We start from the raw sequence: 26,141 nt of genomic DNA on the forward strand, positions 1-26,141 counted from the left end.
GCATACAACTGAATTTCAAATTCATCGTCTTTTTATGATCGCTGCTGTACGTGTGTTATTCGGGCACCAGCAAGAAAACCCAAAGATTTAACCATGAGTCATCTGGTGGGAATGCGTTAACCTTTTAGGCACGACGCGCCACTATAGTGGCTTTCGCGGATGTCATCTCTCTGGACGACGCGCCACTATAGTGGCTTGCTCTAGTAACTCACTCGCTCATCGTTTGAGTCAAATAATCGTCTTCATATGCATTGTTTCACACTTCTTTTGTCTTCACATCGATTTACAACAGTCTACAGGGTGTCCCAAAAATGTCTTGCAATCCGGAAATGGCGGGTTCCTCGGATCATTTGAAGCAACTTCTTCCTTTACAAAAATTTTCTCCGAGGCACCATTAAGGAGTTATTAACGAAAAACAGTGACCAATAAGAATCGAGTACGGCTGACGCGAGACGGCCCAGCTAACCAGCGCGCGAAGCCCAGTTCCGCTCCTTGGCTCGATCGCCTCGCGCCAGCCGAGCTCGCCTCTCATTGGTCACTGTTTTTCGTTAATAACTCGTTAACGGTGCCTCGGAGAAAATTTTTGTAGAGGAAAAAGTTGCTTGAAATGGCCCGAGGAACCCGCCACTTTCGGATTGCGAGACATTTTTGGGACACCCTGTATATACAGACAGAATATACAGTATCAGACTCTGTACAGTACATATCAGACTCTGTCGTCCAGAGAAATAGCCTCGCGCAGAATTCAGCCGTACGTAAAAGGTTAATGCGGGCAGACGATTAATCCGATGTTCGACGGTCATCGTGGATTACGCATCCGCGGGCCTTTAAACGGACCGTCTTCGCACTTTCGTCGCAGGAACGACTTTCGAGTTCCGTTATCGCGTCGCCCACGCGGAAGATTGTGGACGTCCGCGGCAGGACAGTCGGGACAAGTGTATACTCCATAAATTACGCGTTATACAGTCCATTCGGGAGCGAGATAACCACCCTCAGGCTCCAGCGGCTCCAGATCGGACTCCCCATCTTCGTCCTGTTCCTTTCGCCGGCGTACGACCGGCTGTTTCTACAGACTTTATACGGTTTTTGACGAAAGTGCTAGGGTTTATCGACGGTCGCAGGAGCACCGACAGTTCCCGCCGGAATCAACGAGCCACTTCGATAGAACCCGTTTCTCGATTGTCCCCCTGTCTCTTCTCTCGCAGCCCCCGCCGTTAGATCAGTCTCCTGCTACGAATAGTATACCGACATGCGAACGAACTATTCGGCGTGAAATTACGGTGTTCCCATGGACTGGGTGTTAGTCGTTCGGCGTCCTGACCAGCAATGAAAACTCGTATCGATATTGTGATTATTATCATTTAGCCTTATTGAGTCGAATGACACCCCAATTCTGTTTCCTGAGGCATTCCAACTAGCGCGAAGGATGCTGCGATTTCAGGAATTTGTTTTTGAGAGATGAAGACAGTTTTGCTAGTCCATATTGTGCAGTGATATTAGATCGAAGGCTAACTTGGAAATAACATATAAGAAATAAATGCGTCATATTGAAAAACAAGGTAAGATTGGAGGATCTTGGGTCTCGAAAGCATGCTCATTCTATAGAAAGCCATCTTGAAACTCATATGGACCTACTGGATACAACTATGGGATAGAGTCAGCACCTCGAATATTGAAATCCTAGAACACGATAATAATTGTACCATGTTAAAGAAAAGGGACTTCAATTGGTTATACCTACAGTTTTAAATAATTTACAAATTAATACTACTAACATAACTTTTCTTTTTCTTAATTTGCGATCAAACAATTCAAGTAATTGCGAGATTCGCCTATCGTATTTCTTTAACTCCTTCCACCTCAGCTCCTCGCATCAAAACTCTTCAGCTTCTTTCACCGACTCTCACTATATTCTCTAATATTTTTCTTATAAAAATACAATACAAATGGCAACTGTGTTACTTTCATGATTCTTCAGGCGGCAGCGACTGTTTAGAAGTTAGCAATGTTGTTAGGTTTACCTTTTTCCCTTTCTTGGAGAATGAATTGATAAAGGTTTGAACATTTCGGACTCCGAACATTATCCATAGAGTTTGTACTTTTGTTTCCACTTTTTCCGCGTTCAAGTACTCAGTAGAGATATTCTGCATGTTATCATTTTTCTAAAAATCGCAGAAAAAAGGCAATTAATGGTAGGAGATTCCGTAATATTTCTGTATATTTTCCAGTAGTATAAATATACGTTTATGAAATATCATATGTTTATGTAATAACACTGATTAAATTAAACGTAAAACGAAATGGTATCGAATATCATGAAAATGAATTCTGTTTCATATTTCGGAGGTTTTTAATTCATTGAATGCACCAAATTCTGCTCTTTAGATACGATATAGCGGGTAGAACATGAAAGGGGATACGAAACATATCAGAGCCAAAAGAAGGATTTCGGAGACGCGCTATTGCTGCGATGCTGTAATTAAAAGTCCATAAGCAGATGAGCTTCTGAATATATTTTGTACAGCTCTTTAGATTTCGACGCATTTGCTGGCTAACAAATTTTCCAATTATTATACTTTTATTTTAATTACAGTTTCACAGAAGCAGCTAGCGCACCTAGAGTAATTGCTTTAATTATATATATATATATATAATTATTATATATCTAATTATACATTATTATATATCTATTATACATTATTATATATCTATTATACATTATATATGTAATTATTATATATTATATATATAATATATAATATATATTATATAAAGCGATTGCTTTAATTAAAGCGATCGGAGAATTCCATTTTTAAACAATTTGACTAAACCAACAGGTACAACAATTTGAATAATAATTAGAAATATTTCTTTGTTACACAATTCGAAGTATAATGAAACATCGTGGCGAACCACCCTGTACAGAAAAATCTGTAGAAAATGGATCTGCTTCCTTATTACTGCAAACCCTTTATCGTACGAGGAACGCAATGCAACACTCATCACTTTGCGCGGCCGTTTCATATCCTCCATTTCTCTAAGAACAACTTGGCAAAAATATTAGGATTCCAGTTCGCACTATTTCTTTGTTAGCTCCTCCCACGACCTCTGATTGGCTTCTCCCAACAAGTCGGAGTCCGCTTAACTTCCAGCGATACATTTATGTGGCGTAGGACTCGTTTCTACGGATTCCGGTGTGGACACGGAACGGCGGAGGTCGATTTAAAAATCGGAACGACGGCGCCAAAAATGTTCTCATCTTCGGAGCGTACGGTCGATAAGGGCGGAGAAATGATAGAGCTGTAAAATTCTACCGTATAGTCAGCGACTGAACGACTCGAATAGCTCGGATCGTCGTCGTGAACCCTACGAGGTCTATCACCGTACAAAAGGTAAAAGGAATCGGCGATGCGAATCGATCGTAAAATCGCGTCCTCGCCGGTACTCGCGACAACGCCTCGTCAATAAATACTTCAGCTTTCCCGATGGCGACCGGCTGCTCCATGTATTCCGCGAAACGATCGGTCAACTTTGCAGCGTAAAGCTCGCAGTGAAAGTAACGAGTTTTAGGACGTATTTATCCATTGGGATCTCAGCGCGTACGGTGCACCACTATACATATGTATAACGCGAGGAATAAGTGCATCGATGTGCAAGCCTTACTGATTTCACGGATTTATATTAGGTGGTTTTGCTACATTTTTCTGTAACTTGTGGCAAAGAGAAATACTCGAGTATAAAGGGAGTACGCAGTCTTGTCGTGCTAACATATCGACGGTCGCGTCAGCCGTACGCGAGTGTTAGAATCGTTTATTTAGTTTTAAAAATTGATCTATGATATATTTCGAATTTTATTGTGAGACATTAAAAACGTGAGAATATAGAAAAAGTAATCAGTAGACTAGCGGGATCTTTATGCGAAATAAAAATTGTCTAAGTTAATTGCAAGAGAAATATAAATTAGATGGAAATGTCTTTCCTCTTCGAATAATTGTAACAAGTTGGAAATAATGTAAAGGCATCCTGAAATTCGTGAAATCTTTAAGGTTGTTAATGTGGCAATCAAAGTGTTGTGTGAAATTTATTTCGTTTAATTTTAACTATTCTTTGCACAATTATCTACATCTGTATGAGAAAAATAAACCAATTTATATGCCATAATACTTCCGAGGCACTACGTGTTGTGGAGAAAATAATTTTCGGTGTTTACGTACTTCTTACATATCGTATTTCACCGAATGGCAAATTGTTGATGAAAGAAGACTTAATTCATTATAAACTGAACCGACAGATGCGTTTATATTTTACGGTGTAGATACAGATTCTTTTACTTTAAGGGAAATGCAGTTTGAATGTTTAGGATGTTAATTTAAGATATATATTGCGCATATAATATATTTACAAATGTTTCGTAAATACATATACATACTGAACTTAAAGCAAATAATGAAACTTATCGGTGTGTTATACGGGATTTATTGTATACCAAATGTGTGCCAGGTGTACAACATAAATCTTTTATTAGATACGAAGGACCAATGAAATCTTGAATATACCTTGAATATTTTCGAAATTGTACATTTTTAAAAGAAAAAGTGAAGTCACTTTGAAAGTTTAAAGATTACACAAGAGTTAACAAAATTATTATGAACATTCTAATGCTTTTCTCATTGTCTCTTATAATTTGAAAAATATCTATATCTTCAATATTACCGCGCATCATATTTGATGAATGAAATAAATGAAGAAATAAATATTTACAAAAAAAAAAAAACTTAAATTATTTTTCTTAGACACTCTTACGTTTCTATTATAAACACCAAAAATTTTATTTATATCGGTTTGGTAGTTCAATAGGTATGATTTAATGGGAACAGGTTGACACTTTATTTTGTAGGCCCGTAAAATTAACAATTTTGGAGAGATCCTTCGAGATTTGTTCATATATGCCGAGGACACACCCAAATTTGACCAAAATTTGAAACAGTACTGCAAAAGGTGTTCGATATCGCGTGGAATGACCATGTGACAAGGGGGAACATTTTGGAGTGTACAATTCTCAGTGAAATAGACATTTTGCAGACTATTGGACAAACTTAATCGTACCTTTGCTCTCTTTGCCATGCAATTCCGAAAAAGTAATTTTTATTTGTCGCGGTATCGTGCCCTCTTTACTTAAAAGCTCCTTCGTCCCGCGTGGAAGACGAAGACGAAGGAAAATTGTTATCGCTTCGCGACGCTACTTTCATATTAGGGTAGAAGCTTTTCCGAAAATTTTTGGGAGGAAGTACCGGAGCGTCGTAGTCGATTCAATTTGCCTAATGAACAAGCCAGGAGGAACATGTCCCTGTCTACGGAGAACAGTATTATAAAACCTATCTCTTGTGACTCAGTCTCCCGGATCGATTTTGTACACTGTACGAAATGAGCCTGACAATGCAATCGCCCGTGTAGATTTCTGTCGGTCGCGTCACTCGCGAACCTAAGACAATAAAGAAGCTGGAATCGAAATATCGATAGCGGCGAGACAGTCGGTGAACTGAGAAGATGTACTTGGGTCCGAGAGTCGTAAATTTCGGCGGAATTGAAATCATACTGTTGCAGTGGGAACGGATCGGTGTGGCGTTCATTGAAAAATTGAACAGAATTTATTTGCTGCGCCGAGAAAATAATTGCCAAATTTAACTTTATTTCCATCCGAATCTATCGAATTTTTGCGGCACAAGCGATTCATTACATTACAGATTTAATGCATTTATGATAGTGATAAGTAGGCGGAATTTATAACTTTTAAATATTATTTTTAATTGTTGAATCTCGAATCTTAACGAACAATATTTTAATCTTGCATAAATATATGCAGTTCAGTCGTCATCAGTTTCTTAATTTATAAGCATAAATATTGTTTTCTTATTTTTACATTTCACTGTTTTTTATTCCCTTCGTATGGATGGAATTGATATATCAATTAGCATCATTGAGATCTGATACATTGATTTTGAGAAAATTTATGCAGGACAAGACTTTTAGAAGCTTCACCGACAAACGGTGAAACATTCTTTAGCAAATGAGAAAGAAAATAAAAAATGTAGAATACGAGAGAATAGAAATGATTTTTGGCTTACATGTCTACGTTATGAATGTAAATCAGCGTAAAATTGTCCAAAATATACTTGGTCAACGCGACCGCGAACGAAATAGAAACGCAAGTTGAATGTAGATACGCGAGAACTCAGTTAATGTTATCCTGGAATAGGAATTATTCGAAGCACGTCCTAATAAGTAAATGCTCTTTCTCTGTTCGCAGAATTCCATAAGACACAACCTGTCGTTGCACAGCAGATTCATGAGAGTTCAGAATGAAGGTACCGGAAAAAGTTCTTGGTGGATGATCAATCGGGACGCGAAACCTGGCAAGTCCTCGCGACGGAGGTAAACCACTCAACCTGTTGCCCCTCTGACCTGCAAATTAGTTGGCTGTGCGTGAAGTGTTTCACGTGATTCGCCGTGTTTCGCAGGGCTATAACAATGGAGTCTAACAAATTGGAGAAACGACCAGGTCGCACGAGAAAGAAGATCGAGGCGCTAAGGAATGGCGGACTGCAAGCTGATGTGACACCGAGCCCAAGTAACAGCGTGAACGAGGGCCTTGATCATTTCCCCGACAGCCCTCTTCAACACGGAAGTGGTTTTCAGCTCTCCCCTGATTTCCGGTAACTTGAATTCGAAGCAAATTGAAAAAACAAAACGAAGACAACTATTCGAAACATATACATTACAACTTGAACACGTTCAGTTCTTTGCGTCCACTACTCATTCTTAATGCTTTATCCACCGGAAAACTATTAATCGAAATTTCAACCAGTGTACCTCTTAGACTAGGAGGAATCTTGAACTTCTTTATAGGAAGAAACTTCTATAACTTCTTCTTATAGGAAGGAACTTCTTTATAGAATCATAGTGACATAAGTGACATTTTCGAATATTTTGACTTGTGTTTTAAAATGTAATCTATACATGCCAAAATATTAAAAAGACAAGAGAATCAATTATAAAGTTGCTAGAAATTAACTCTAAATAGCCTTAACAATCAATTTGATCAGTGAACAATACACATATTGGTAAACAATAACATTCCTTGTTCCTCACAATGAGGAAAACGTGATTTACGCTATCATGATTCTAACCCACTCATATGATAATTTCAAACAAAATTATTACATTATATTACTGAGAGTGACTTGTTGGTATACTACTGAAATTCTTATTTTCATTAAACAGTTCGTTACGAAGTTTTTAACTGTAAATTGTATACTTCCAAAAATTATAAAATCATTGTCGGCAGATAATTTGTCCATTGTACATGTTTCAACTGTGAATCACATATGACGAGACAGTGAGCTCGTTAATTTTATTTCGATTTTAAGGCAATTCAATCATTATTTTCGCTACGATACATTTTTACGACGACTTAATACGTTTTGCTCGGTTTAAGGAGTCAATAAAACTGAGAATAGAGACATTGGAATCATTTGTTATACTTATGTTTAACTGAGAGTGGAATTTCTTTTCATTCAAGTCCTCGAGCTCCAAGCAACGCCTCCTCCTGCGGTCGATTAAGTCCAATCCCTGTGCTCCCTGGGGAACCGGATTGGACACCAACATACACTACCTCTTATAGCCCAGAACAATTAGGTACGTGTCAATGTTTTCTATTTGGTTTCTTACGATGATGCGCTGATTATTTCTACACTGTTACACCGTCAGCAGAGAAGAAGCACGTCTCAAGGTTCAGATAAACAATTTAAAAAATAGAAATTTCAAAGTGCATTTTAGAGAGAGACTTACAAATTTATTCATACCGAAATTTCAGTTGTTTAGTCAAAATATGACCGCCAAATATTTTGACGACCAACTAAATATCAATTGTTACTTTCCCAAATCTTGAGTACCGTGAATGCATAATGTCCGCGTGAATGTTCGATTCTAAGAACAGCGATCTGCGTGTCAAACGTTTAATCGATTTTCTCTTCTTTCCAATGAACGCGAACGCAGCCGGTAGCTTTGCGGAAACGATGAAACTGGAATCTTATCAAATGTATCAGACATCGCCACCGAGCCATCAGCAACAGACCGGTCCACCGCCATCTTATTACGAGACCCAGTATCAGAGAAGCAACAGCCTTTCCGCGGGATCGCCTTCCTTCGCTTTGCAACCGACACCTCAGCCTGCGAGTCAGCAAAGATGCACGACTCACGGTCTGCAACCGTGTGCCTGTCAAATGGTGAGCAAAAAAATATTCTGTCGATGCGATCCACGTAAGTTGACACATTTTCGAGGAAATAAAACAATACTGAACTGTACGGTGTTTCCGATCAATTTGTCTCAATTGCGAACAATTACGCATTCTTAATCTTGTAAATTGTTTAACAACTTCCTCGAAATCATTTGCATTTTATATGGTCCCTATACTCTTCGTATACTTTATATCATCTGTATTTGCTCTACTCGGAATACTCTCTATACATTTTGCATATTCTACATACTCTATGTATACCCGCTGTACACAATAGTATATGTATATAGTATAATAATAACTGTAGATTTCCAGGTACTCTTAACTCTGTACAGTTGTCAGCGTATCTTTGGAATCACACGCTGATTTATTTCTTTTTTTTAGACCTAATTTCGTTTCTAGCCTTAACGTGGCAAAACTATGTTATTCTCTTATTTTTCCTACGTAATCGAGAAAGTTATACATCGTAATATCCAAAAATAATTCACATGCCAAGATAAATTAAATTTTATTAAGAATTGTGAAGCTGTTAAATCATATATAAATTTGTGTACATCCGTATAAAGATTCGGTCTATAAAGTGTTAAAGATTTTACATTGTAAACAGTCGAGCATATGGCAAAAATGTTTAGAAACACTGGAGACACAGCCTTAAAAATCACGCAGAAATTATAAAAACAGTTAATATCGATGCGACCGGACATGTTATTTGAATTTCCGTTTGCTCTTTTCAAAACGATATTAGACTGCAAGTCCAGTGGCTGGAATGTCACCGTCGTATCAGCAAAGCGAACCGAGTCCCACGGCTCTGGGTAACAGTCAACAGCAGACTCTGCAGTACATAATGCAGACGCAACAATGTCAACAGCAACAACAGCAACAGCCGCAGACTGTTCCGACAGGAGCTAGTCCGCCGCAGACACCAACACCATGTGGGCCCACACCGAGCACAATGATGGGGCAGTTAATGGGGGCACTAAATAACTCCACAATTCTTGACGATTTGAATATAAACATCGAGTCGTTGCACGGCGGATTCGACTGCAACGTCGAAGAAGTAAGTTTTAGTTTTTCCTTGCGTCTATTCTAAGCGACTATTCTATTGCGCCTCTTGTAAGCGGCTATTCTACTGCGCCTATTCAATGCTGCGTTTCGAGTACCGCAAATTTAAATCGGATGTTAACCTTGAAACGGTCAGTAATTAATGCAAACTAGAATTATCTCTCAAATCTAACGCAACGAATTAGTACCAACGGAAGACCTTCGTGTATTTATTCACTTGTTTCGATCTTCTATCCTCTATGCAGGGTTCAATACGCGACATCGATTCATACTTTCATTCTTCGCGAACTTAAACTTGCGGGCACAATGTAACGACGGCAATGTGCGCGTTGTTGAAGCATTCCAATGGGACGTATGCATAACACAAAAGCGACTTCGTTCGATAAGATTGCATGAGACTCGTGTTACCGCTAAGAAACAGGACTTACTTCTTTCGCGCAACGACGCAAAACCTGCTGCATGTTGCACTCGTAAAAAAAAGAAATAAAGGATGTCGGACTGGAAGTTGTACCACATCCTCTTCATACCCCAGACCTGTCATGACTATCGCTTGTATATTTCTGCGTCGCATTTTGTTGCGAAGAAACGCTTCAAAAACGTTGCCGTGCTCCAGGCAGTCTTTTACACTCGTGTCTCAGAGCTCTTGGCACCACTTCGCACGGGCGATAACCGATATTTTCAAGTATCGTTCACAAAAATCGGCTTGTTACAATGGTTAGAACTTTTTCAATCGTAATAATCTCTTAGATGAAAAAGAAAGTTTATATTTCTTGCATATCTACTATTCAAAAGCTAAAAGACGTGCCCTTACCAACAAACTAATCGACGCGAGCGGCAAAGGGAATCGACCTAATTCCTCCCACTTCTCAGATTCTGAGTCATGATTCGCTAAGTTAGTTAAATAAGTCACGCGCTGGGCACAAGACGTGATTGGGTGGAACGGGCGACCGATTCCTCTTGCCGCTCGCGTCGTTAAGATTATAAGTAGTTGCTCATCTTTTGGTTTTCGAACAGTGTGTGTTTAGTTCGGTGCTTAAATATCGGTGACAAGAGAATAGAATCTCCGTCAGACTCGTCAGAGTACGACAAGGAGTGAACTTCTTCCGGCAGTCCTTCCACGAAGTGAAAATTCGATTGGCAATCCTCTGAAAGGTTTATCGAACCCTTGTTGCAGGTGATCAAGCACGAGTTGTCGATGGACGGGACGTTGGACTTCAACTTTCCGCAGGGAGGCGTGATGGGCACGACCGCGATCCAGGTGAGCGACCGCAACGTCGGCCAAAACGGCTCGATGTCACAGAGCAACATTGTCGGAGGTGCGACCGGCAACGGAAGCGCAGGTGTCTATGTGACCAGTAGCGCCGCGACCCCAGCCGCGCCACCATCATGGGTCCATTAGCGATGGTATCCTTACTCCCGACGACCTCGTCATCTTTGTCGCCGAGCGGTCGGACAGGTATCCGAGGACCGTTCGCGGCACAGCTCATCGGTGAGTCAAGCATTATCTGTTAGAAGAAATACGCCCGGTCGTTGACAAACGACAGAGTTCTAATCGATCTCACGCCGGTGGTCCGTTTCGTCGCTGAGGAACAATCCTCGCGCTAGGGAATGAGTAATCGATTTGCAGAGATCGAGGCTCGAAGAGCTGGCTCACAAAGAAAGGCTGCAAACTCGAGAACTTGGATCGCGATCGAACCTTCTGGGATTATGAAGCACGATTGAATGAAACGATCTTTTTGTTTCAACGAGCTCACTTTGAATTGATACGATCATGCGTCGAATTCTATTCGTCTGATAGTGTGTCGGAATTAGGCAATAGTTGAGAAGGCTGTTAGTTCACGCGACTAGAATAAAATACATTTGAGAAGAGCTCAGAGAATCATCGGATCGAAGGACACCAGCCCCGATGTGTCCAAAACGCCGAGTTTCACGGTGTACACGGTGGTTAATCAAATTATTGGAGTCACGATACGAAAAAATATATTTATTGTTCCAGTAACGGACGATGTATGTAGTTTACGGTGTCGTTGCTGAACGTATACATGCAACTCGCAAACGTCAATACTTCATAGGAACTTTTTGTAGCTATTTCACTTAAAACTTGATTACATTGTTTCAACGTAAATTGGTCAGTCCAGACAAGTGGCTCTGATAATTTGGATACAATTTGTAGCTTCACTCAAAAGAGTTAAGCGAGAAATAATAAGAGACTGACTGCCATTAGGCGACATAAGTAGTAAGACCCAACGGTTGTGCCTGTTTTATTTTTTGGCAATTATTGATTGGGAAAGCTTGCGATTGGTCTCGGATCCAACTGAACCATAATCACTAACACAACTTCATTGTCCAATGGAGATTTGGATTTCGAGTTGTGTTCGGGGATTTCTGCTTAGCGCAATATGTTTTACGATCCCAAAACGTTCGATCAAAATTCGAATTTTCGCAGTTAGAAGTTTTCGTTGTTAGAAACTGCGAGTTGCCCGTTCACGTATTTGTTTATATATATTTCTATTCAGTTTGCTCTTTAAATATGTAACACCTGTTTTACCTCAACATTGTCGTACGACCTCCTCGACAGGAATACTGACGCATCCACACCATCGGTAGTTATTGTAATTGTGTATATTATCCGTATGTACAAAGTCTTCTATTAAATAAAGCCATTTATTGTTAAAGAAGTGAAACAAAAGAATATATTCGTTCGCGTGTTCCCGCGCGCCACCGAATCGTTGTCTTTATACTCGTGCAGGGTGTCTCAGAATCTCCGGTGCAATCGAGGAGACATTATAGTGAACGTTATACTGATGTTCGTGCACTTACAGGTTTTATTTAATCGAATTCCTAGTAAAAAAAATGTATGGCGTCTACTTTCTGCTAATAATTTAGATCAGTAGTCGAATACCGTAAAGCCGAACTCGTTTCAATCAGTGTGCCAGTAATTACAAAACTGGACTATCTGGTCTTCAAATATTTATTTATACGTAACAATTACGTATTGCTGAAAGGCAATTAATTGTTTCACGATGTGATCTTTAATGTTACTTTCAGTTTCGATTTCCTTCGAGTTTGCTTAATATCCACTTTCACCACTATTGGCACGCCTAAAAGGCACGAAAACCTGAACTTCTCCGGCAAAGCGATCCCGTTTGTTTCGCCAACTTAGTCCTTTTTTGAGGAAATCATCGAATCTGATATAATGTGCCGTTCATTTCGAAACACCCTGTACATCGGAATACCGTAAGCGTACGATAATGATTTCCTCTTAACCGTACCTGCTCAATACAATCTTCCGTTCTCTTCGTATGAACAAGGTGTTCGCCCAGCTAACGGCCAACAATTCCTCGTGAACGGTGAATATACGAAAGAAACCAAACTGGAGAATGTCTTGCTGTTTTTTTTTATAACGAACAGGATAGCATATGCAATCTTTTATACGGTGTTTCTTAAAAACACAAATGATTTTCAATCCTTTTATTTCTTTTATCCCCTGGATGCACTTTTTGTGCTTCATACGATGCTGACAATTGTGATGAATTCGACATTATAGCTATAATTAATCCATACATTCGCACAAGATTTTGACAGCATCACCAATTAATGAAGCTATTTAATTCAAAAGTGGTCACAGTCAATTTTATATTTTCTTAGTTCAACACCACTTTTCAAAAGCTTAATCTTTATCACCATACATATATATATAATTATATATTATTGCATTTTACAGAACTTTTAATTCATCCCTCATTATCCAGTAATCAGATGATTTTTATTTATGCCACCTTCGTATTAACTGGTGCAAATATAACGATACCTAGATTTGTGGTAAAGTTACGTAAATAAGTTACGTAAATAAAATAAATACGTATTCAAAATATGATTCTTTTTAAGCAATATACATAACACGTTCCTTAAAAGAGTGTAATACAATATTTTAATGAATATAAAGAACAACTTTTATTAATTAACTTAAAGTGCGTTAACATTACACACGAAAACGACTGAAAAACGTTATCTGAATTGAGTTGTTCAATCAAGACATTTTCAAATATCTCGATCATTAATCATTATTCCTACTACATTGTAATACTTTCTTTTTACGTAGAATAACGAGAGAGAGGGAGGGAGAGACAGATGGGGAGAGAGAGAGTGAGGAATTTGTCTCTATAAAAAGAAATAAGCATTTTCATTAAAAAAAAAAAAATACAATTGCTGATTCCATGTGCACCGCTAAGTTCCACTTTAAAGAAACTTGATCCTACAAATTTTGCATCCTTTAACACTAACCGTACTGCCGATCCAATCACCGGTTCGACAATTCTTATGCTACAATTATTGAAATTATAAGGACACATCTACCGGAAACCATTCAATAAATTTATTCATCCCAACATATATTAATATATAAAAAATCTAAATAAATTCAATACCGTACTTTGTATGCGACAACACAGACGAGTCACTCCTAACGCCCGGTACAGTTAGTATTAAACTATTCATCATCCAGTGCCATTGATCACGGGTTGACATTGAAACAGACACATTGAGCAGCACAAATAGAATCGTGTTATTATTTCATTGCAATTGCGTTTACAATTAAACTAATCAATTATTCATTAGACAAGTTTGAGTGACCAATTCGGGATCTTCTAACAGTGGTTGGAGATTAGCAAATTTACCCTGACTTTCAGCAGTTTATGCGAACGGGACTGAATCCAATTGCTGCGACCTATTTAAGTTAGCCGGCAGAAAATGAGAAGTCAGGCGAAACTTTTGAAACAGTGGGTTCGAATGATCCCAGGCGTCGTAATCCAACGCCGCTCTCGTCTCCCGGTAAATGTCAGAAGAATAAAGAACCGGTACACGCTATTTTTATTGTTATAAACAACAGCAGACCATTCTCCTAATTCACGTTTCTCGTGCACACATCGGTCACGGGAATAATGTTGATCGACGGCTGCGCAGCCACCTTGCTGAATTGTTCGCTCGGAACTCATCCGATCGCGTAATCGGTTTTCCGACAAGACAGGTGAATTTAACAATAGACAGTGAAAACTTCGTACACTTTTCATCAATGAAAAATTCTTCGAATATAGGTAGCCATTTCTATATTCTATGATGTGTAATTATATAGTTAATATAATAGGTACTAAGTTTATTGTAGACTATTATTAAAAAGTAATGGTGGTTAGTTCGAGAGGAAAAGCGCAGATATATGGTGAAACCTCCATTATCCAAACGTCTCGCTCTACGGAATCTTGAGAATTGTACATTCGTGTAAAAGTGTATATTTTTTGTCGTCGGTATGCCACTTCGTTGCCGATCGTATTCGAGCGTCGCGGATATTCTCGTTGTGAATGCGACGTTCCACGGTTTCACGCGAAAGATCGGTTCACGAACGCTAATCCGGGCCGAGAGGCATGCAAAAAAAACCGAGAAACGTCGCGCTCGAGAGAGAGAATTCGAAAGAAACGCGAAAGCGCAGTGTTTTCTTGCTGGAACTTTGATCGAGTTTGAAACTCCGCGGCGCGAACCGATTTCCAACAGCGACCATTTTGTTTCTGTGCGTCTTCGAAAGAGGCTCTGAAAGAAAGCGCTGCGCTTTTTAGGATTAAGATTCAGTTACGTGCGAAGCTTATCTCTAAGGACTTTTCTTGGTGAAAATAGTGATAGACGTGCGTACTGATGGTAGCGATATTGTTAAGAACATTTTGCTCCGTATTCACGAAGCGGCGAGGAAACCGATTGTTCCAGGGAAACGAGGAAATGGAAGTGGACAGTTCATTTCAACGATCGGAAACATCGAAATTCGTTCGTTTCACCTGTTAACCGGGGCAGACGGACCAGCCCGTCTGTTTTCGAATGTACCTTCCACAAATTTTTCGTCTCCTCATTATTTATTTAATGAAGAGACCCGGCGTTCTGTCATAATGACTGTAATGTTGTGAATTACACTGTGCTCGTGTTTATTGCGAAGCATATTACTTGTCTATACATAATTGTCGTTATGAAGAAATCCCCGGTTGACTGGTCTCGGATAAGTACCTAAATTACATATAGTCAGTCACACAAATTTATTTGTATAATTTATTTAACGCAAGCTTCTTCGAGAATGAAATAAAATATTAATATTATAGAAGGAACGTGTTTTTATTATACTCAGGTATAAATTGTTTAATCTAAAAAATAGTATTTAAAAGAATTTATTGTTAAATAAATATATATATATATTAAAAGATATAATAGTTTTTTGTATGAAAATATTTGTATATCGAATTTTTCTTTTAAAGCATTCTTGTTTAAGTTGATCGTTTCAGAGTAAATAGGAGATAATTTTTTATTTTTTGAAGGTATGATCGATTTTCGATTCGCATTGGAATGCTTGGGAGTGCATCGTGGTTTGTTACGAACAATTAGAATTCGCTAAATTGTTCTCGAAAACGTTGATTATATTACTGAAAGATAATTTAATTTACTTCAATTCCAACACAGTACTTCTGGTCAAGTAAGATAATTTATTGTTCTACTCGAGCAGTGCCGGAAAACATATTTCCTTTTTTTTTTACGACTACGTTTTATTTCTATCAACGCTAACTGGTATGGGATAAGTTTAGTCAGCATTAGTGTTTTGTAATTTTTTTTAATTTTAATTTCAATTTCGCATTATATTTCTCGCATCCTTATATATAGATTTCTGTGGCTGATTATACTCAACTAAAAAATGAAGCTTGTACGTTTGAGAACTTCCGTGAATGAACATTTTTGTTTGCACTGGAAAATCATATTCGAGATAAGTTTTCAAACACAGCAGATACCTTTACGTTTTAATATTTTCACCGAAAATGGACGATTAAATCGTTTCGAGTGAAGCTAAATGTAAAATTAGTACCACGAAATTCGAAAATATGGATCCCAGAAATTTACCGACATATACGTCGAAGTTATGTTACCTAAAACACTGTCGAAATATCCTCTTATTTATATGTGTTAGTTTGGATAGTGGATGTTCTACTGTACTATTAAAATAAAGTAATGAAATAAACTAATCTATGGTGAATGTTTATAGGAAGAAAACCCTCCATATTGAAATAATTATTATAAATAAAATGTTTCAAACATACTATAAGAAACATCAATGCCTATTAATTACCGGCTTTCATTCTTACTAAACGGCGGCATTATTATTTCTTAAATAAATATGTAAGAAGTATCAAAGTTATTGCAGTCTATGTTTTGATCAATTTTTAAATGCATGGTGCTGCACATAAAAGGCTTTTTGCAACTTCGTGAGAGATTCTTAGTATTGAAATTGAACGTTAAAAGTTGCATTATCTACCGAATATTATTTTAAACAAAAACTCATTTTAGAATTGTAATAAATTCTTATTAACCCTTAGCGGGGGGGGGGCTAGAAGTATTTCAAGTTTGCATACCGCCTAGTTCAAGTTATTTTTCATAGGAAGAAAAATTATTCGCTAAAGATTTTTATGTCAAGCACAGAAAAAAAAATTTAATTTATAAAAATTCATTGATATATTTTCATCAAAATCATCGTGTTTTTTCTTCCAAAGTTCCCTGCCAGATTTTACAGTTCTATTGATTTTCGCTGCTTACATGGCGAAATTGGATTCTTAAGGGTTGAAAGTTGAGTTCCTGATATTCGAGTGATTTAGTATGATCGCTCCAAAAAAATTACGTCAGTAAAAAAGGGGGCAGACACGCGTCGATGCACCCGCATTACATCGATTCTTGTACCAACGGAAGATAACATTTGCAGAGCTACGCCATAACAGTGGCGCCGGAATAATATTTAATAAATCTTTCCAATACTCGGTGTACGTGCCGACACGTGTTTGCATAGCCTGTATTTTGTCCGTGATCAGAATTGACTTAGCCTTAACAACAGTGACAGTTTTTACGATATTGAATTGTAACGAAAATATTTCATCATGTTCGTAAAAATACATCATAAAAATTTTTAACCACACAAACGATTTTCAACGCGTCCCTAATAAATCGATTGGGTAAGTATTGTTTTAAAGCGTTTTCAGATCACATGATTTCAACATTGATTGATTTCCAATTTCTGTATACCTATCGCCATCCGCTCACCTAACACCAAAGAAGTAAGTATAAAATTTAAAATACTGAGTCTGAATACTGTACATTTAAGAATAAGGTTGAGTTTTATTTCAAATCCATTTTTGAAAACTTAAAAGATAAATAGGTACATTTAGTTGTATGCGACAATTTTCTTTTATCAGAAAGTGGCTTTTTTATTCCTTAACAATGTTTTTTTCCAAAACATAAATGTCGTTTCCAAAACAGTGTACAAGGTAGAAATATAAAGTTTGGCACAAAGGGGTCGAAATTATATTGATCCTGCGCGAGCAATTAACTGTTAAAGAATTGTCTAGGGGCCACACTAGTGCTGCAATGTGACCCCGATGATTATCGGACACAGAAAAACACGGCTGATGTGTAAAGTAAAACCGACCTCCGGATATCGAATGTTAATAAGCTGATTCGTGTTAATCCTGTAGGTTTTAAACGGGCTTTAATTCGGGAAATCATGACAAATTGGAGGGCTTACAGTCGGCTCACGTATTTTCGATTGCCGTTGTTGGTTCATTGTCAGAGTTTGTTACCGTTTGTTTCACTTTTTAACTCGTTCAATTGAGCTACGACTGCAGCCGATTTAGTGCTTGTAAATCAGAGGGCACGGTGAATAGCACTCCCAGTAACAAATTTTTCTTTTCACAGTTAATAGTGTTAACGTACAAGTTGAGGACCTTTCTCAAGACATTAATCCTCATTTAATACTAACAGCGACTGCTACGTATTGTCTTTGAATAATTAACGTATTCAATTTATCTCGACGTTGCGCAAATTTTATTATAACGTGCGAATGAAAAAATATATTTATTCAATAATTATTCATGGAAGAACCCATATAATTTCAATAATATTGTATGGTATTTTATGTACTACTTATGAATAATTATGGCACTGCTACACAGCTTAAAACACTTTCCGAGATTTAATCGTAAACTTTATTCGAAATCTGTGGGTTAATACATATAACCAAACTGAATACAGAGCTAATATGATGTAGAAGTAGACCTGGAAATCTTTTTTGTTTATCTGTAAATGTATTAAGTACAAGAGAAATGTACCTATATTTCACTGAAAGAATAATTTGCGGAAAATTCATATTCATATTCCGATTTTGATAAAATCTGTGAAAATAAGAATTTATATAAAAGTGATATTATTTCTTTAAAAGACAATTTGTTGAAACTTGAACTTGTTTTTCAATTGCTTTAGGGCACTGATGAAAAATTCGAAAAACGTATTTTTGCCCAAAGCTTCAAACGTGCATAGCCCCTTAACGATTTCGGTACAAACAGATTCGTCAACGCCGCTAAAAATCCGCGTCACACTAGTTTTTCAGAACCGTTCCCCCTAAAATTACATATCGCGTTGCTGCTTTGAGAAAAAAGCTGTTGTCGCTCAACCAGTTCAACGTTATTAATTGCTTCTCAAGTCCTGTTTCGAAATGCATCTTTGTAGAGCCGTGAAAAATTGTGATTGCATTTAACTTGCTACGATACCTAACGAAAAAGGAATGTGAACAATAGAATTTTTAATCAAAGTGTTTGAAACTTGTTCTTGCGACAAGTGGAATTTAGATTTAGAATACAGAATAGATAAATTGACGTACGAACGTATTATTGAGTAAATAATAAATTCATTCGCCTCTACATCTTTATTTATATCGATTGAAATTTAGAAATTAGGCGATTTATAGCTAATACTTTTAATTGTTCTGTACTGTACATAAAAACTGTGATGTCTTTTTGGTCATAACTAAATAATGGGCAGCGTTTAATAACATTTCTTTATGTGTTATCGCAATTTTAATATATCAAGTAACAAAAGATTAATTTTTATCATGAAGACGAGTTTCATGTATAACGGCATTTACTGTACTGTTTCCTAACTGGCAAGAGAAACCTAATTAAAGAAAACACATGCATACATAAAAGACGATGTTTAATCTCCGCGTTGCAGATGTTCAATCTATGTAGTTGGAAGATATGGAAATATATACAGCTATAGTTACGTTGATTCTTGATTTTGCCAAAACAGGTCGCTGTTCACAGTTATTTCGAAATGAATCCTATAAAAAAATGTCAATAATAGTATCGACGTTAAAATGATAAAACCGGCGCTTAATATTGTTCGCAAAAATAAATCCAATCCAAACACAATAATATAATTCGCGAAAAATATATATCGTTTCTCATAACGTACATAAACAATATCGAAGTCGCAAATGTCAATAATAGTAACGATATTGAAATGATAAAACCGACGCCTAATATTGTTCGCAAAAATAAATCCAATCGAAACACAATAATATAACTCGCGAAAAACATGTATTTTTTCTCATAATTTACATAAGCAGTATCGAAGTCGCGAACGTCACAGCTAAATGATGTTACGAACATCAAAATATATCTGCAAATTATAATGTTCTATCTACCTTTTATCTTCGATTCTACCTTCAAATATCTTGAGAAACAAATGCTATATTTTTCGATTATATTCGACACACTTTCCTTTTCAATGGAAACGTTTGGCGTCCCATAATGCGTAAAACGCGTCGCATCGCAACGCATCAGTTGCGTTCAAGCTACTTTTTCCTCGGGCCGCGAAATATGCTCGCGCAATTTTCGCAAACGAGCCAATTTAGCGCGCAAACTTTCTCTCTGAGCGATGGAATCCTTGAATAAATTTAAAGTCGCCAGTTTTTCGAAGAAATTCATTGAAGCAGGCAACAGTTACGAGTCCTGTTCGACTCGACGATATTAAATGCATACTGTATTAGGCGTTATTGAAAAGACGCATTTTCGGCGGCCGTTCCGAAAGTTTTGTAATTTCGAGACCCACCGTATGCATTCCTAATGCAATACAATTTTCTCCGGTCGAGTGTTACAGCCGTATACGTAATGCTTATCTAATGCATACATTAGTTTCCATATCATGGCCGCTGCCAATTCTCGGACAAAATCACTAGAAAATCAGTGGAAACGATTGTTATTATCTACATCCAGCGGATTTTTACGCAAAATTAAAAATGATCAAGGTACTAGTGATGAACAGAAGTTAAATTGAAAATGCGTTCCTTTTTTTAATAATTTTAATAAAACGAATCTAACGTAACAATTAGACTGCGGCAGAAGAAATTTTTATGCAAGATAAAAATTTGTTGCGTCTGTTTCAAGAAACAGGAGTAACTTGGGAGTTTCATTCTTTGTTCAATCATTTTGATCGATCGAAAATAGCATATCGACATTATCAAATGTTTCTAATTTTTCTTGTTACAAACTACAGGTACTCATTTTTATCATAAATGCATGAAATACGTAGTCTGGTATTAATGCTCCTACATTGATGATTTTAGAGGGACAGCAATTTTGACGAAGATTAATTATAGTCACATGAGCATTGGTTTTTTTCTGTGTAACAAACGAACAGTGTGGATGATAGAGAAGTGTTTATCTTCGGTTGGAGTTTACTAAAGATGTGAAAGAAGAAAGTATCGTTATACAGCCTATAAACAGTTCGAGATTATTGAAAGATGCATTTCGCAACACCGGGCAAAAGAAGACAAATTTTGCAATTATTTAGGGTAAGGATAAAAACATGAGAGTGCTGCTGATCTTATAGTTCACCTGTTCATTGCTGCCATAACTTCATCTAAACTAACCCACATCTAAATATATCTATGATCTCGGCGAAGAATGTACAATATTTTACACGGATCAGAGGGCGATAAATCAATTTTAAGTAAAATAAACTTTTTCAAAATATTTATCTTCCATCCTGAATAATATATATTTTAAATTACACACGTCGCTGGATGCAACAACGTTAAAAACAAAAATATTTTAACTGTACATGTTTATTCATGGCTTTCGTTACATTCGCGAAAATTGTTGGGTAACCCAAGAACATGATTTCGAACAAAGGCACGTGTCTCCGTTACTGGAATAATATGTACGAAGATCATTTTCGGGTACAAATGCTGGGGGAGCTGTTTAGATCATCTAGCTAGAATTTTTAGTTAGTATTCGTAAGAAATGCGGTGCGTTGATCGTATGCGATGTATTGGTACGTATCTTGCAGAATTTCTGGTAGATATATTCGGCGGGAACGAGCGCCTACTCTGTTGTCGGTACTGGTGCGGATAGTATTTACACGGACGAATATCGGCACGGATTGATATTAGCTTTCAGGAAAATATTTTTCAGCGATGGACGGCGGCGAAAAAACACGCTGCCTGGCTGTTCCGGGGTCTAGCATATTAGCGCCTCCGGCATTTCTGCAATTTGTCCGTCGTATGAAACGTGAACAACGTTTCCCGGTAGTTCCGGATCGACATTCTTCCGCATTGTTCGTTTTTGTTCCCCTGGCTTTTGACTCGAATTTCGTAACGGTTTTGTAGCTTAGTACCATGTCGACAAATTTTGTTTGTGGCTCGGAATATTCTTTTCTTCTCTCTGCTGTATCTCTCTTCCGTCCACATCGGGCACAACATTCAAGAAATGAAATCACCGTTGACTATGACAGAACTGCTTGAACAACAATATGAAAATGATAAATGGCAAAAACAATAAGATTTGAAAAATTTTTAAGTATAGCGATTAATTTTTGAAGCACAATTAAACAAGTTCTAAGACAAAAACTCTACCAGTATATTTTATAGTAAGTAGAAATAAACAAATTACAAAATAATTAATATATAAAATAAGATATATTAGTATATTTTGTAACAAGTAGAAATAAACAAATTACAAAATCATTAATATATAAAATAAGATATATTAGTATATATTTTGTAATAAGTACAATCAAATAAATTTTAAAGCAATAACTATGTTAACAAATTACCGTCCGGATGATTAAAAATAGTCAAAAGTTAAATTGTAGTAGAATTGAGATCGATTCAGATCTATAACTTTCTACGATTACTATATACAAATTCCAAGCTGAGACTAAAACCGCTGCAGATTAAACTTAATTCTCGCATTCCAAGGGATAGATAAAAAAAAAGGTCGGGTTTGACGTGCCGTATATTACATTTAAATTAAAATTATATTTCACTTCAAGTGTGGTACGGACTATCCAGAGTTCGATGCAGCACGCTAACAAGGCATCTCGATACGAAAGTTCCCGAAGAAACTTTTCACCGCCTGGCTCGAAAGCCAATTGCTCGGGCGATCGGTTCGCGATTGATTAGAAAATCGGACGTACAGCGTAACCTAATGCGATCTAGACGAGGTAGCCAGCAGACCAAGCGATTCTGGTGTATGCACACGCGGCTCAATGGATCGATAAAAATCGGGCGATTCTTCAGCGCGGATAGGTAGATGGAAGGTGTGCAGACGTTCAAGTGGGGCAAAAGGGAACCACTTAGCCGAAACTACAGGAGTCTGGAAGTCAGCAGCTATTCGGCAGACGTCACTGGCGCCAGCGCGCGGACTACCTTAAACCTCCTCCCCTTCCCGTCCCAGCCTTCCAACCCCTCAACCCCTGTACACCGACAATCTCATTCCCCAAAAGCGTCGCAAGAATTATAAAGTTGGTGGAGGAGAGCACCGGGGTGACTTCTTCCCTCGACCGCCCACTCCTGTCAGCCAGCCATCCCCTTGCCTCTCGGTCCTCCAGCCACCACCTCGACCTACCGACTTCGTTTCTTCTCCCTCTCCTTCTCCGTCCTACACATCGACGTGTTCTATCCCGTTTTTCCACCTCTCTCTCTCTCTCTCTCTCTCCCTCTCTCTGTTTCTCTCCATTTTTCTCCGACTCTCTCGATTCCTCTGTCTCTAGCGATTCCTCCGCTTCTCTCTTGCTCTCTGTCTCTATCTATATCTCTTTTCTCTATCGCTCAATATCTCCGTCTCTCTCCCCCGATTTCTCTCTCCAGGTTTCTCGCTTCCCCGTCGTTGATCCGTGTCTCTCGCTGCACTCTTGTCTCTCTTTTTCGCGGGGCTCGGTGCTTTTTGCCCTCACTTCGAAGTTTCCAGCACGAGCTGAAGAATCGGTCCCTCGTTTTCGGGGGGGAGTTTCGTATCGTCGACGGCCCCGCGACGCTGAATCTGGTGTTCCCCGTGAAATGCGACGCGACGCAGGAAGTCGTTCAATTAGGGCCGTGTACCGTGTGATCTCGAAACAACACCGTCGTTCCGCGATCGATGGAGGATTCTCTGGTCCTTTAACACGTTCGCCGCGCAACTTTCCTCCGTTACAGAGGGGGGCCATCGTGATAAAATGCGCGCCGCCGAGGCTGAACTTTCGACGACCGAACATGCATTCGATGCATTCGAACTTCCAGCAGCCGGACTAATCGCGAGTCATGCTGTTCGGATAATCGAATCACGGTCCTCGCGGGGAGATCGTGTTCTTTGGCTACGAAAATCGTTGGCACGGAGGATTTGATGATGCCGGTTCTTAGTCGATGCGATTAATGACTGAATTTATGAAGATTTTCCTTCGAATTCTGTTTTTCTCAAATTTTGGATTTTTATGAGCTTGGGGTTACATTAGAGGAAAAGATTAGCATTGATAAAAAGTTTTAGATCACCGTAGATTTTACTATTACCGTAACTTCTATTTAAAAAATACAATTTGTATGAAAATGTATGGTAATATTTCTTTGCAATAAACACCCAACTTCGTGTTACGAATTTTTCGTGTTAAATCGTTATCAATTCTCCATCCTTTCGGATAGTATTCGGATGTAATGCAGTCATTCTTTGATAACATAATGTAAGAATATTAGGAATAATGTACTTCTTACTTATAACATTTCTCTGATTTGCCGAGTTATCATGTTTTTTAATCTGATCTCATTTTTAGCCGTATGAAATAAAAATTCGTCACTCACGCGTTGATGACAAATGTGTTAACGGAACCAGGCCAGTGATCTCAAATAATCCATCAGAGATAGGTTCTCTTATCGAGTCGATTGAAACGGCCTACAGTTAAGCCATTTAAAGCAACAGTGGTGTAAGTCAATTTTTTGTTAAGTTGATGCAATATAATTAGATCATATCCTAAGTTAAAGCTTGAAAGTAGCTTACAGAAAAGGTTCGTAACAATTTTTCATGTTATTGTATATTCATCCTTCATTATCCACAAATGAAATTAAATCTTCGATTTACATCGTTCCTGCTTCTAACGGCTCAGTTGTCTGATCCCCTCTCTGATTCCGTCTCTCTAACAAGATTCATCGGGTGTTACGTACAAGCCCGTTCCTATTTATGCAACCGACGCACCGCGTTCCTCTTCTCTCGATCGAGCCTTCTTTTCCACGGTCAGACGCCGTCGCGACATTTCCGTCGATAGGAATGCGTGCCCCCGGGGGTACGCATTATTGACATTATCGAGAAATCATCGAGGCCGTCAACTTCGAGAGTATCACTCTCACGGGTCTGGGAACGAGTACGGAAGAAGTGTACACCAAACAGCGCTGGGTGATACAGTATTTGCAATAGAAATTGAAAATATTTTCAGAGATTGTTTGCTCAGTTACAAATAATTAGTTACTCTCGCATCAATAGAAATATTTATTTGATTGTACAAGTACAATAAGCAATATGTATCTTCACCCTTCTATGGTGTTCCAGGTCTATGTATATCACACAGACCGTGTAATAGACTTATATGACATTTTTAAATTAGAATCTCACCAGTGGCATCATTGAATTCTGCAAATAAATTTCTACTTTCTCTTGTATTCTTATATTATTTATTTTTTAACCTTCCACACGTATAAGCTTAAAATAATAGGTTCAAAAATACATCTACCACGTAGCAGATTTCGGTAATGGAATCTCATCCCGAATAATCGTTTCTATCCATCGGATTTCCATTTTCAGAACTGATGAGAAAAGCAGCTAGAAATGGCTAGTTTTCAAACTCGGTATCGAAAAATCATGAGTATATCTTGATTGCCCATGCAACAGTCAAGTTAGTAGAAATAGGAGAACTTAGAATGGTGGGCGAGTGCGATTACAGAATCAATTAATTGGTCCTTTGAGAAGTCGATGGCCGTGATAATAAATTCAAGCCGCGATCCAACAACTCGACCGGCGTCGAAGATAAAATATGTCATCGTCGGCGATGCGAGTCATGCGCCGATAGTTGCCGGGAAAGTTCTCGTTTTGATGTGGCCACGAGAACCGGCCGAATATATGGGAGTGACGTGGCGCCAGGATCCGCGTGAAGAAGGGCGACACGAAATATCGTCGACGAAGTTTCATGCCTCCCGCCGTTCCCCGATACACGTTGGCCTACTTTTCGACCACGATTGCCCAGCGAGGCATGCGTCTATCCATGTGTACGGTGCTTAAGGGGTCTTCCTACTTTTATCCCCATGGAAATTGCCGTTTTCATAAATCTCCTTTCCGAAATTGCTGAACGAAGATTTCCGAAAATTAACATCTACATCGAGCTGCTCTAATTTCTGTGCGCTACAATACTGCTCATAGTGCGTTGACCCATGGACGAAAATAGAAAAATCAGTTTCATTTTTTGAACAGCTTCGCTGTTTAATCATATTCAGAAATGCTAGGTGGGATTTTAAGCACTGCTAGAATTGTTAAAAAAGCAAAATAACATCAGGATATGCCCATGTTCGTATTGTTTCAGATTTGTTACATTTATCAACATAAGTTATTTTATCGATTTACACTGATTTAAACATTACAATAT

General features: G+C 38.1%; 1 protein-coding gene across 2 annotated transcripts in view; it reads left to right on the forward strand.

Moving 5' to 3' along the window:
• Window positions 1–16,402, forward strand: part of foxo (forkhead box, sub-group O) — a 182,714-nt gene extending 166,312 nt beyond the window's left edge. For both annotated transcript variants that reach the window (XM_033476308.2, XM_076523114.1), the window contains 6 exons: window positions 6,308–6,432; window positions 6,519–6,713; window positions 7,580–7,695; window positions 8,056–8,285; window positions 9,043–9,354; window positions 10,534–16,402. In XM_033476308.2, coding sequence (XP_033332199.2) covers window positions 6,308–6,432; window positions 6,519–6,713; window positions 7,580–7,695; window positions 8,056–8,285; window positions 9,043–9,354; window positions 10,534–10,758 — 1,203 coding nt within the window. In that variant the 3' untranslated portion in view covers window positions 10,759–16,402. The remainder of the gene's footprint in view (window positions 1–6,307; window positions 6,433–6,518; window positions 6,714–7,579; window positions 7,696–8,055; window positions 8,286–9,042; window positions 9,355–10,533) is intronic.
• The last annotated feature ends 9,739 nt before the right edge of the window (window positions 16,403–26,141 follow it).

This window comes from Megalopta genalis, chromosome 6, assembly GCF_051020955.1.
Source record: "Megalopta genalis isolate 19385.01 chromosome 6, iyMegGena1_principal, whole genome shotgun sequence".
NCBI lineage: Eukaryota > Metazoa > Arthropoda > Insecta > Hymenoptera > Halictidae > Megalopta > Megalopta genalis.